A 13,885-nucleotide genomic window follows, 5' to 3' on the forward strand; every position below is an offset into this window, starting at 1 on the left:
CATTTTCAATCTCCTGCAAAGAATCTTGCTTATTTCATGGAGAAAATAAAAGTATCCAGAGAGAACTTCCATATGATGCTGCTACAGCACTGAAAGCCCACCTCCATCTGTTCCCCTAGGCTCTGCCTTCCCACCTGTTAGCAGCGGATGGGATGAACGGTTCCGGTCCCCTTTCCCATCCGCTCCCACCTGCTGAAGGAAAGCATGCTGATTTTTGTGACTTCTTTTGTATCATCACATTTTCCCTCTCTACTGACTCTTTTGCATCAGCTTCGAAGCATGCTGTTATTTTTCCCATTGGTAACAGAAACAAAATCCTCTCCCTGATCTCCACATTCCCCTCCATCTACTGGCCCATTTCTCTGCTTCCCTTTGAGGGCTGTCTGCACCTCCTTCCCTCCTGGTTTCCTCTGGTCCTGCTCCATCCTCTTACAGGTCCCCAGTTGTCCCATATGTCCCAGATGGTCAGGGCCATCAGAGGTGCCACATTGCCCAATCCAGCATCATGACCAAGATGTTCAACCTGGTGTCCGTTCTAATGTGACTGATCACTCCCCCTTGAAACCTTTTTCCCTTAACTTCCAGAACACTTTCTTGTGGTGGTTATTTTCTTCTTACCTTTCTCAGTCCTTGTCTCAGACTCTCCCCTGTCTTTCTGCCTTCCTTCCTGAACCCCAGACGCATATATGTAACTTTCTATCCAGCATCTCCACTTGGGTACCTAACAGGTGTTGGATGTAATACAACCAGAACAGAACTCCTGATTCTGAATGCCTACAAACCTGTTATTGCCCTGTCCTCCCATTCTCGGGATGGCAGTTCCCCCTGGGTATTGCTCAAGCCAAAACCCTTGATGAATTTATCCTTGACCTCCCTCCCTTCCTTTCTGTCGCGTTTCTGCCCACCTGCAAACCTGTTGACTCTGACCTTCAAAATGTATCTGTAATCTCCCTACCTCCTACCACCTCATTCCTACCGCCGTATTCCAAACCATCCTCATCACTGGGTCTGGGTTGCTGCTAGAGCACCATAACTGGCCCCTGTGCAGGTCCACCATCCTTTCGGTCTGTTCTCCCTTCCACTACCGGTGTGATCCTCTCCACGTATATCAGATCATGTCAAAAACCCGCGGTGTCGGGGTGCCTGGATGGCTCAATGGTTTAAGCCTCTGCCTTCAGCACAGGTCATGATCTCAGGGTTCTGAGATCGACCCCCACATAAGGCTGTCTGCTCAGCAAGGAGCCTGCTCCTCCCTCCCCCACCTGCCTCTCTGCCTACTTGTAACCTCTGTCTGTCAAATAAATAAATAAAATCTTAAATAAAAAAAAAAAAAACCAACAACCTGGTGTCTTTCTGTCTCACATAGTGGAAGTCTAGTGGACTTGGCAATGGCTTACCACGTTCTTCATTACCTGACCACCACTCCTTCGCCAGTCCCCTCCTTGCCCCCACTCCTGCACCAGCCTATCCTCTCCCCCTCACTTCCCCGCCCAAGGCCTCGCTCTTGCTATAGTCTCTGCCTTGGAATGTTCTTCCCCCAGATAGCCTCATGCCTCACTCCCTCTCTTCTTTCAGTCCATTCCTAGTCATCCTGCCTGAACTAACTCTTCCTACCGCCCCCTGTCGGCACTCCTAAGCCTGCTTTGTTTTTGGTCCCCAGCACTCCTGACCTCCAGACACATAGTACTTTGATTTGTATATTGTCTTTCTCTTCGTAATGAAGCAGAATGAAAAAGAGCTTTATCTGTTTTGTTTCCTTTGCCTGCCACATAGCTCCCGGATTATAGTTGTTGAATGAATGCGTGAACATGAAAACAAACTGCCAAGAAACAAGAAGTCCAGACTGGAGCCCTGTCTTTGAAATATGAATGTATAACATGATACATATCTCCCTCAACCCAGCATAGATTAATTATTCCTCCCTTTATATTTTTTTCTCATCTGTAGCTTGGTAGCTGATTGGTCTTCATGTTACTGAGATAGCACGTTGCCTCGCTTTTCTCTGTCTGCTTTTTAATCTCTTGATAAAGAGAAGATTTTAATCTGTCTCAAAACGCTTTTCCCGCATGTCCAGAAATTGACTTTACATGTATTTTTTGTGTGATTACAAATACAGCCTGTCATGGGACACTTACCCATTGTGGGGACTTTCTTTAGTGTGAAGATGATCTGGCTGAGAAAAGAAGGAGCAACGAGGTGCTGCGTGGGGCCATCGAAACCTACCAGGAGGTGGCCAGCCTGCCTGATGTCCCCATGGACTTGCTGAAGCTGACCTTGAAGCGGCGCTCAGACAGACAGCAGTTCCTGGGTAAGACAGAAAAAGAGTTAGTTCAGCCCAAATGCCGTGCTCTGTGTTCTTAGAAGAGCTTAGTTACCTAGGAGGGAACCTGAGTTTCATAACTACTTTCAGGTAATTTACACGAATGGGTCCTAGACAGAAATGGTGGTCCTGACCTTAATACTTACAGAGATGCAGATGGTATTTCACTGCCTTTTCCCACTACCCTCCTCTCCCCAGTTTTAAAGTTGATGTAGATGGGATGCTGAGAGATTGGATAATTTGCCTAAGGAATCACAGCTAATAAATCAATGGGTCTGGGATCAAAACTGTTCCTGCTCTGCCAAACTCTTTTCTCTCTTAACGATAACAGATCTACTCATGGGTGTTGAAATTATCAGTGAAACAATTTTTCTGTTTTCTTGGTTTTTAAAAAAGATTTCATTTATTTATTTGACCAGAGATTGAGAGAGAACACAAGTAGGCAGAGCGGCAGGCAGAGGTAAAGAAGCAGGCTCCCCCTGAGCAGGGAGCCCGACATGGGGCTCGATCCCAGGACCCTGGGATCATGACCTGAGCTGAAGGCAGCCGCTTAACTGACTAAGCCACCCAGATGTCCCTGTAGAACAGTTTTTGTAAAAGATGGAATATTAGGAGTTCTAGGCACTAAAAATTTTGCCAGTAAAGTTTGACTCTAGACCAAGGAAAATGATAGGGAAAAAACCTTTTAAAATCTCTAAGTAAATTTGCTAGTGCTTTGCAAAGAGCAGCATTGAGCATCCTCTCTGACTGACCCAAGTGCCTGGGCCAAAGGCAAGTAAGACTAGCTCGAACCTAACTTCATTATGACCAGGCTTCTGATTCTCTTCCACCTAACTTGCCATCAGGAAACCAGATAGAAGCGTCTAGGTCACATGTAACCCCTCAGGCAGGTGCTAGTTGCCTGATACGTTATATGAACAGTCATTGACGCCACTAGGAGAGGCTCATCTAAGTGATACCGAAGGCCAACTGACCCTGTACCAGTTTCCTGAGGGATAGGATTAAGAGTATTTGTGTCACTTTAGTAAATGACCTAAGTCCGATAGGAGTAGAACCCAGGGGATGATTAGAAACTAGAAGAAAGAGTCCGTTAGACTTCTATGCAAATGGACCAGTCCAGAAGAAGGAAAACATACAGCACCCATACAGGATGGGAAAGTCAAGGTTGGTACTCAGTGGAGGCAGTCACCTCGGGCACAAAATTAGTAGCACTGAGCTTTCCTCTTGCCTCAGGCTCCAGTATGCCTTGGTTAAACTCTGTTTACTTACTCTGTCCTTCAAATTTGGTATTTGGTTCATTGTGGATTTTTTACATTAATTTTGATTTTTAGAATGCATAAAAACATCACGCCTCTGGATGACTGAATTTTTGGCAGCCTCTTAAACTTTGCATTGAGCGCCTCACTTGCCTCTCCTTATTCCTGGCCCTAGGGAAAGAATCTACTAATACATCTAACCCCCTTGTGCAACTATCTTGAATATAGTCTTTTCCTCCAAATGAGAATGAGGCAAGTTCATAAGAGGAGGTTGTATGAGGAAGGGATTGTAGGAAGAAGATTTTATGAAGGTGACAAGGGTGTGAAGTTTACTCCCAGAAGAGCAGGGTTGCATGATGCAGAGTGAAGAAGACAGGAAGGGCAGCTGGAAGGATGTTTACCCAGACTTTTGCAATGGTTAATAGGGGAAATGTCGGAGCAGAGAAAAAGTATGAATAAAGTTGGGCAGATGGGGGAGAAGGGAATGTATAGAAAACTAAAGTCAGATTTGTGAGTGAGGGAATGAATCACCAAGCTAACCAATCCAAAATCGGCTCGTAATGGAAAGAAGGCCGTGGAATAACCTCGATGGTGTTTTTTGCCAGGTAGTTATATCTGTTAGCAGGACACACAACTGTATTAGCTTATCAATAGTCCTATCATACTCTTGGCTAATATTTAGTTTGTGGGCAACTGAACCCTTTAGGGAATTTATTTTATCATGTATACTGGTCTTATTTTGCACATTTTCCCGTATTCAATTTATTTTCAACTGTGGTGAGGAGGAATGACAGTTGGCCCCAGAAATTTTAAATTTCCATCACATAGCCTTAAAAATTGACCGAGGTTGGGGTGTTCATGATTCCTGTTGTGCATAGCATCCTATCATCCACCAGAGGGTCCCATAATACCAGCTGATGTCTTCTTGCTCCTTGCTCGATTAAGTCATTCATTCATTACCTGGAGATGAAGACACTTAACTGGAACTAGCATGAGCGGTATATCCCAGTGCCTTTTCAAGGTTCACAGAGGGTGCTACACCCAAAATCCATTAGACTTTTTATTTTCTCTCTATTCAAAAAATCTTGAAATTAATTGTAATAAACCAAAGATAACCCAGTGAAACGGTTTGTTTTTAACAAGGAATTGATAGAACTTCTCAAAGAGGGAATTTGACATAAGAAGATAAATGTTGGTGAACTCAGAAAATGACCTGTCTTTAAAATGTTTATAGTCAGTATTGTGTTCAGGATCTACTTATAGGAATTATTGGGGATCGATGCCGCTGCCTCTTGAAGTCCCAAGACGCACCAGTGTTGACAGACTTCATCTGCTCTGCAGACTCTACTGAATGGTCTCTCCTGTGTCCCGTGCTTTGTAGACGCAATATGAAGATGACCAGGATCTGCTTTTATTTCGGTTGAGTTTCTTTTTTTCTCTTCCCACCAAATCAGGTCACATGAGAGGCTCCCTGATTACCCTACAGAAATTAGTTCAGCTGTTTCCTGATGATATGTCTTTAAAGAACAACCTTGGAGTGGGGTATCTCTTGATAGGGGATAATCACAACGCTCAGAAGGTCTACGAAGAGGTAAGCAGAGAGCAGTCGCCTGTTCACCACATCCCATTGTTTTGAGCATGAAGTTTTAATGTCACCGGTGAATTGCATTTATTACACCCAACCTCTCGCTTTCTTCACTTTAAATTCAGTTAAAGAGAATATAAGTATTAGTCTAGTTGACATATTCTAAATTTTGTCTCCATCTTAAATTTTGCCTAATCGAAAAATTTTAAATTTTAGTTAACACTTGGTACCTCAAAACCTTCAACTTATTATTGTGATAGTTTTTTTTAATGAATTTTAAAGATTTTATTTTTATTTATTTCAGAGAGAGAGAGCTGTGCGCACATCTGCATGCTCAGGGAGGGCAGAGAGGGAGGGGGAAGGACAAGCAGACTTGCCATTGAGAGCAGAGCCCGATGTGGGGCTCAGTCTGAGGACCCTGAGATCATGACCTGAGCCGAAATCAAGAGGCCATGCTTAACTGACTGAGCCACCCCAACACCTTATAATTGTGATGGTTATAAAACTTCGTATTTATCAGTCCATAAACACCTTTTCTAAGAGTGTGCTTCATGATAGGAAATAGAACTCAGTTTTTCCATAAATGGAAAAACACCCAACTTTTTCCTTTTTTTCAGCAAAAGTCCAGTCTAGAGAGAGACTACGGAGAAGGGGCCTTTCAAGCTTGTGGAGTAAATTACTCACATCTTGGAGGGCAGTAACTCTTGGATCCTCTAGCAGGGATGCCTTTGAAAGGATTTCTACTTTAGAAAGGTCATTTTAATAGATAACCTCCAAGTTACAAATAACTATAAATCTAGGAAACTGTGTCTCCTTCCAGTAACGAGAAAATTCATTTGGCATAGAACAAACAGGGTACCCAGTGAACTTCGAAGAGAGAGAAAGTTAATGCCTCCATAAAAGAAAGGGAAACACATTTACCTGTTACTCTTTAATTTAGATGTTTTGGCCAGTGGTTTTCAGGCTGGCATATTTTACATCAAAATGCTGCTACTCAGTGATAGCCAGTGTGATTCCTTCTGGTTTAAAAATGCTGTCACTCGGGGCGCCTGGGTGGCTCAGTGGGTTAAAGCCTCTGCCTTCGGCTCAGGTGATGATCCCAGGGTCCTGGGATCAAGCCCCGCATGGGGCTCTCTGCTCAGCAAGCAGCCTGCTTTCCTCTCTCTCTGCCTGCCTCTCTGCCTACTTGTGATCTCTCTCTGTCGAATAAATATTAATAAAAAATAAATAAATAAAAATGCTGTCACTCACAGAGGAGTGAGGTTTTCTTTTTTTTATTTTATTTTTATGGTTCTGGAGACTTAATTGAAAATTATCAAATTTCAGAATAATTTTCTCTTCATCCTTGTCATAATTTTCATATTTTCTCAGAGAATAGAAAGAAGACTTCTGTGTTTTATAGCATGTCTAATATCTACATAAAGTAGATTGATCCTGCAGTGTTGAAAATGTGTACAGTTCACTGAAGTACTCGTTCCAGGTCATAAAAGAAGTCCAGGTGGGGTGATGTAGTTGCTAATGGCCAAAACCCAACACTTAGTGCCCTGTCTTGCAAAGGTGGTTTAAGGGAAATAATCATGTGTCTCACGATTCAGGATCATAGGAATCTAAGAGTTGGCCAGCTGTAGTAGATACACCCATTATTCTGCCACTTTCTAAAGCCTCAGAGATGAAATTGTAGACTTCCCTCCCTCCCTCCCTCCAAAAAACATGATCAAGCATTGACTGGATACCAAGCACATTTGAAGGTAGGGCAGGATCTGAAAGCATACTGGGTTCTCCCTCCCACTATGGATTTGTCCTTCCTCAACCTCTCAGAACGTTCCTGGAATATATTTACTGTTTTTACCTGATAATAGATCTCGGATATGTGAAACATTTTAATTCATCTTGAAAAATAAAATTTATCTGTTGTCCGTTCTATGTCTGAAATCATAATCTCATCTGACTAAGCATAACAAGACGCAGAAAATCTAAAATAGGGCCATATTACACATTCAAGTGAGTTTCTTTTTAAGGAGCATGAACTGAAAATATGTGTGGGATCTGCCTTTTATTCCTTCTTCTGCTTCTAATAAGGCATATTTAAGGCATTCTCTGTCCTTAACTGAAGTTTATCCTGATAGGTTTATGTCTCAAAGATCATTTTCAGAAAGCAATTGATATTGTAATTTTCTACTTGTTGATGTTGATTTTTACTTTTGATAAATTATAAAAATCATTGGGGGCGCCTGGATGGCTTGTTGGTTGAGTGTCTGACTCTTGATTTCGGCTCAGGTCATGAGCTCAGGTCCTGAGATTGAGCCCCGTGCGGGCGTCTTACTCAGTGGTGAGTCTGCTAAAAATTCTCTCTCTCCCTCTCTCTCTGCCCCTCCTGTGCTCGCTCACTCTCTCTCTCTCTCTCTCAAATAAATAAATCTTTTTTCAAAATAAACAAATAAATAAAAATAAGTCCTTATTGTTTCCCTTCCTGGGATTTTCGTCTTTTTTATTTGCTGCTTTAAGTTTCAGCAAGACTGGTTTGTAGTGGTTTGATGCAGATCGCTGACAACTGTGGTTTGGGAGGTGCTCCGTGTCTCCCTTTCCATTTGCAGCAGGACAAGTGACCCAAGCCACCCATGGTCTAGAGTCAAGCATATTCCTGATTTTTCCCTCCATTCACTCCTCACCTGTATCCATTCACTTAGTCCACATGTGTTCACTGAAACCCACACACACTAGTTGGGAAATGGTAGTTAAGGAAATAAACATTTCCTGAGCCCTCATGGAGTTTTAGCCTAATACCAGTTCACAAATTTCTGTTAATTTTTCCTTCTGCATATCTTTCACATACCCTCCCCCCGCCTTTTTTTTAAGATTTTATTTATTTATTTGACACGGAGAGATCATAAGTCGGCAGAGAGGCAGGCAGAGAGAGAGAGAGAGAGAGACAAGGAAGCAGGCTCCCTGCTGAGCAGAGAGCCTGATGTGGGGCTCGATCCCAGAATCCTGGGATCATGACCTGAGCTGAAAGCAGAGGCTTAACCACTGAGCCACCCAGGCACCCCACATCCCCTCCCTTTTTAACCCCAGCACTCACGTCTCTTGCCTAAACTAGGGTAGATTTATCCTGGGCAGGCTTCCTGTCCTCCAGCCTTCCTCAACATAAAACACGAATCTGACCATCCCACACTGGGCTTAAACTCCAGTGGTCTTCAGACGTGTTCGGCTGCGTACCCTTCCAGTAAAACATGCTCCAGCAAATACCTGAGATATATATGTTAAGTATGTATTGTGTTTCTTTTAAATACTTTTACATTTCATTTAATGGCCAAAAAAAAAAAAAAAAAGAAAACCTAGTTGCTTAAAAATCCCTATTTTATTTATTGATTTAAACTTTTTAAAATTCTCTTTTCTGACTACAACGTTTAAGAGAAGCTTAATGCAGATAACAAGAAAAGCAGAGATTAGCACAAAAGGCAGAAATCACCGGCAGCCTCGTTCTCACATATAGACTACCATGTTAACATGCGGTATGTGTCCTTCTAGTCTCTTCCATACACAGCACACTTGTCTTTTTCCATTAAATTGGTATATATTAATCATATCATCACAAGAATTTTACAAATGAATTAAAATTCTTCTAGAACATAATTTTTAGCAACTGCCAAACATTGTATCTTAGGGACGTATCATCACTAATAAACCACTATTATCGGATAGGTTATTTCTAATTATTTTGTTGTCAAAAACAATGCTATGGTAAACATCCTTGTTCATATATCTTTATACAATTTTTATTAAAATAGAGTTATCATACAATATTATATTAGTTTCAGATGTACAACATAGTGATTCAACAACTTGATACTGTACGCTGTGTTTACCAAATGTAGCTGCCATCTGTCACCGTACAACACTATTACAGTACAATTGGCTATGTTCCCTATGCTGTCCCTTTCATCCAGGTGACTTACTCATTCCATAATGGGAACCTTAACTCCCCTCACCTGTGCCCATTCTGCCCATCCCCATAGCTCTGTCCCATGTGGCAACCACCAGTCTATTCTGCGTCTGTTTCTGCTTTTTTTGTTCATTTGTTTTGTTTCTCAGATTCAACATAGAAGTGAAATCATATGGTATTTGTCTTTTTCTGTCTGACTAATATCATTTAGCATAATACTGTCTAGGTCCAGCCGTGTCATTCTTTCTCATTCTTTTTTATGGCTGAGTAATGTTCCATTATGTAGGTATGCCATATCACCTGTATGCATTCCTCTATCAGTGATGCTTAGGCTGCTTCCATGGTTTGGCTACTGTAAATAAGGCTGCAGTGAACATAAAGGGGCAAATATCTTTTTGGATCAGTGTTTTCATTTTCTTTGGTTTAAATACCCAGTAGTACCCAGCACTAAAACTACTGGATCGTGTGGTTTTTAAAAAAAAAAAAAAAAAAAAAAAAAAATGATATTTTGATAATATTTATGTGCAGTACTCTTTGTGATTATATGATTTTTGGTGTTTTGCTAGCATTGTATCATGCAGAGAGTTTGTACTGGAAGCCGAATTGTCAGCTATACCAGTTTTTTGTGATGGTCTCTGCTGTGTGCGTGTATAGAGACAGAATCCATATCATATTATTAATATTAATCTCAATTTGATCTTCTTAGGAATTTTATAAAGCCACTTGTCCTGTCAGGAGGCTCTGTTGATTACCACTAGATAATACAACCCACACATTCATTGGTGCATCTACGTGTAAACTGTGAGAAGCACAGGACCTTTTGTGATTTGCCTCCTACCCCTTTTTCTGGTCTTATTCCCTTTTGATGCTCCTCATCCATTATTTATTTATTTATTTTCAAGGGTTTTATTTATTTACTTGACAGAGAAAGAGACAGCGAGAAAGGGAACACAAGCAGAGGGAATGGAAGAGGGCAAAGCAGCCTTCCCACCGAGCAGGGAGCCTGACGTGGGGCTCGATCCCAGGACCCTGGGATCCGGACCTGAGCCAAAGGCAGACACTTAATGACTGAGCCACCCAGGCACCCCTGGTCCATTATTTTTTTTACTCACTTTCTCCTGTGCCTTGAATACCTCCTCCCCAACAGTCCCCCATCTTCCCTTGGCCTGGTGAACTCTTATTTATCCCTAAACCCCTTTCAGACCTTGAGTTTGCCACACCAACCCTAGAGCAAGCCAGGTGCTCCTCCTCTTTACCCCCACTTGCCTTGTGCCCATCGCCGTGGCTGCACTCACCATGTTGCATGACCACTGTCTGCTTGTGAATCTGTCTTCCTCCTGTGACTGAGACGTTCCTTGAGAAAAGACAGTGTATCTCACTTATATGTCCAGACCCCTAGAAGAGTTCTGTGTATTCTAAAATATCTGGCAAAGGAATACATTTGTCAATTACTTGAGAGGGTGATTGTCATCTGTGTAGCTGCAATCACTACAGTTCAATTCCAGAAGTATGTATTGTGCTCTTGCTCGGCATCAAGCTCAGTAACGGGTGCTTGGAAGCTGAAGAAGAAGCAGGGTCTGTGCTTTCAGAAATCTGGTTAGGAAGAAAGCCCAACGTGCACTCATCCATTCAGTTACTATAGCTTTCTTGATGACCTGCCATGTGCTGGGCACCGTTCTAAGCACTGGGGGATCAGCAGTGAGTGCAAAGGACAAAATCCCCGCACAGCTTACATCTTAGTGGGAAAAAAAATAAAAGGATAATAAGTCAAATGGTGATAAGCACTATGAAGAAGAGGAATCAGGATACAGAAGTCAAAAGAGTGACTAGTGCACAAGGGATTGGTTCTGTTCTATAGGGAATGGTTGGGGGTTGGTTCACCAAGATGGTGACCTCTGAGCAAAGACTTAATGAAGGTGAGGGAGTGAGCCATTCTAATATCTGGGAGAAGAGTGTTTGAGGCAAAGGAGTACTGCACATGCAAAGGTCCTGAGGCAGGGGTGCCTTTGGCTTGCTGTGCAGCAGCAAGGAATCCAGGGCTCCTCAGGGTGGCTGGTGGGGGTGGAGGGGGCAGGGCCTTAGGAGAGGAAGCCAAAGAGGTAGAGAGGCCCAGCTCAAAGGAGGCCCAGAAGACTGTCCCTAGAACTTGGTCTTTTACTCTGATTGAAATGGAACCCATCTGCATTCTGAAAAGAGGAGGCGTGGGGTCTGACAGAGGACTTAGTGAGCTCATTCAGGGTCCCCTCTGGAGAATGGGCTATAGTAGAGCAGCTCTGGGGGGTGGAGAAGGTCTGCAGTTAGGAGGCAGGGGAGAAGTAATCAGATGGGAACCAGGGGGCAGTGGTGAATATGGTGGCAGGGGCATGATTCTGAATATTTCTGGAAGGTAACATTGACTGGATTTGTGAATGGATGAGGTGCAGGACCACATACAAACTGAAAGATTCTGAAGTATCAGTCATGTGCACTGTGGACTCTTGGAAGGGAGGGGGTCCACTCTCCCGAACACTTGGTCGTGTGTAAGGAGCCCATGGTGGCTGCCACTGCCTTGTCCCACTCAGGCTGATGGATGACAAGAAGCCCCAGGATATTCAGGATATCCATCTTTACAGTCACTCAGCTTGAATCTTCATCTTTCACTTTTGTCCCATGCATGAGTTTGTCTGGGTGGCTTTACAAGTTGAATGTTATTTTGATTTCTCACTGCTAATATTTAATTTAAAGGCATTCTGCATAATTTATCTTGAATTATAATAAATGGATATGACAATAAACAGTGATTTGACTTATATTAAATATTTACTTGGGTTTTATCACAGAATATTGGATTTGCTCATCACTCTATCTTCAGTCCTTAAAATGGTCTGGGTCTTCAAGAAATTATTGTTAAATGAACGGATCTTGATAGATGACAGATGCAAATCTAAATTTGCTCTTATTTAAAGCAATGCATGAAGTATACATACAAACAAATATATGATACCCATTGAGAGTGGACTTTACTTTTTTTTAAAGATTTTATTTATTTATTTGACAAAGAGAGAGAGAGATCACAAGTAGGCAGAGAGGCAGGCAGAGAGAGGAGGGAAACAGGCTCCCCGCTGAGCAGAGAGTCCAATGAGAGGCTCAGGACCCTGAGATCATGACTGAGCCGAAGGCAGAGGCTTAACCCACTGAGCCACCCAGGCGCCCCCAGAGTTGACTTTAAATAAAACAATTTTAAAGCCACTTTTTTCCCTGATCATGAACAAAAGGCTGAGGTCATATCAGTTCACAGATACTTTGCTGATTTGCATTGTTCAATCAGTGCTTTCATGGTCATTGCCTTTTCATTCATTTTTTTGGTTCTCGAAAAACTGACGCGTGGATGTGCAAGCATTCTGAGTTGACAAGAAATTTGGGGGCATTTAAACTTAATATGGCTGTGACACAAAACACTAGTGTTTTAAGCCGTGACATCATAATCCACTCCAAGCATAGCAAAACTAATTAAAATTTGTTTTGACAGCCATTTGTAGAATTTGTAGTCAGTCACAATAGTTTTCTCTTTCCTTTGAGTTTAGGTTCTGAATGTGACACCGAACGACGGCTTTGCTAAAGTACATTATGGCTTTATCCTGAAAGCGCAGAACAAAATTGCTGAGAGCATTCCCTATTTAAAGGTAACTGTCCCTGCCCTTCCTATTTTTTTCATCTTCTGATTCCTTTGACTCATCTGGACTCCCTTGATTATGCATTGTTGATTGATCAGCGTGCGCTGCTGAGTCTTTTCATCTTCAGAATGTACACCCTCTCACCGTGACATTCATAGGCAGTGATTGAGGCTGTTGGATATAGAAATGCCAACCATACGAGCAGAGATTATGTGGAGAAGACGTTCTGAAGAAATTCCTAAAACTTTATTAGTTTATATTTAAATGGGAAAGGTAGACCAAAATTACCAATATAATAGTTTAAAATATAGGCAATGTATTAAATGCTCCTTTTAGTGTTTAATTATACATTCGGTCTAGCTTGAACAGAACTCATGACAACCTACATGAAGTATGATAACCAATGTTGCCTGAATAGGTCAAACCCTAAAAAAGTGATAGCTCAAAATGTTCAGATTAAAATATGCTTCTTATTTTATCTTGTGTATCTAGTTGTGAATCCTTGAAGATGCACCAGAATCACACGCTTGGTCTAGCTAAGGGCTGTTCAGCAGAACTTTCTGTCACAATAGGAAGGTCCTTTATTTGTATGCTCCAGTATGGTAGCCACTGGCCACGTGTGCCTTTTGGCACCTGAAATGTGGCTAATATGACTGAGGAACTGGATTTCTAGCTTTCATTTTATTTCATTTTAATCAAAATAGTGATGTGTACCTAGCATCTACCATATCAGACAGGTAGAGGTTGGAATACTTGCAAACTTTTTTTTTTTTTTAAGTAGCAGTATACATCACACTTCATGATCTCTTTCTTTCACATGACTTAAATCAGAGCTCTCAAGTATCAGCCCACTGATTGCAAATAGCTTGCATATTTTATTTGGCCAGCACAGTTCTATTCAAAACAATTTTCATTGCTTGTTTTAGTTAAGAATCTGAGCGTTTTATTTAATCATGACAATTTCTGATTTCTCTTGAAAGATCAAATCTGGCCCATATCCCAGCACAGGAGCAGAGCGATGCTGTCCCCTTGAGGTGGCCTGCACGTCACTGGCATCTCTAAACTTTTACATTCCCTGCCAGGACCCACTGGACATGTGGGTTTTTCTGATTGAAAGTGTTCCCCTCA

The 13,885-nt window shown here is 42.1% G+C and overlaps 1 protein-coding gene across 4 annotated transcripts in view; it reads left to right on the forward strand.

Moving 5' to 3' along the window:
- The window catches only part of ASPH (aspartate beta-hydroxylase), a 222,553-nt gene that overhangs the window by 152,505 nt on the left and 56,163 nt on the right, over positions 1–13,885 (forward strand). For all 4 annotated transcript variants that reach the window (XM_045998610.1, XM_045998609.1, XM_045998611.1 and 1 more), the window contains 3 exons: positions 2,158–2,308; positions 5,031–5,167; positions 12,668–12,766. In XM_045998610.1, coding sequence (XP_045854566.1) covers positions 2,158–2,308; positions 5,031–5,167; positions 12,668–12,766 — 387 coding nt within the window. The remainder of the gene's footprint in view (positions 1–2,157; positions 2,309–5,030; positions 5,168–12,667; positions 12,767–13,885) is intronic.

The sequence above is a fragment of the Meles meles genome, chromosome 1 (genome assembly GCF_922984935.1).
Source record: "Meles meles chromosome 1, mMelMel3.1 paternal haplotype, whole genome shotgun sequence".
NCBI lineage: Eukaryota > Metazoa > Chordata > Mammalia > Carnivora > Mustelidae > Meles > Meles meles.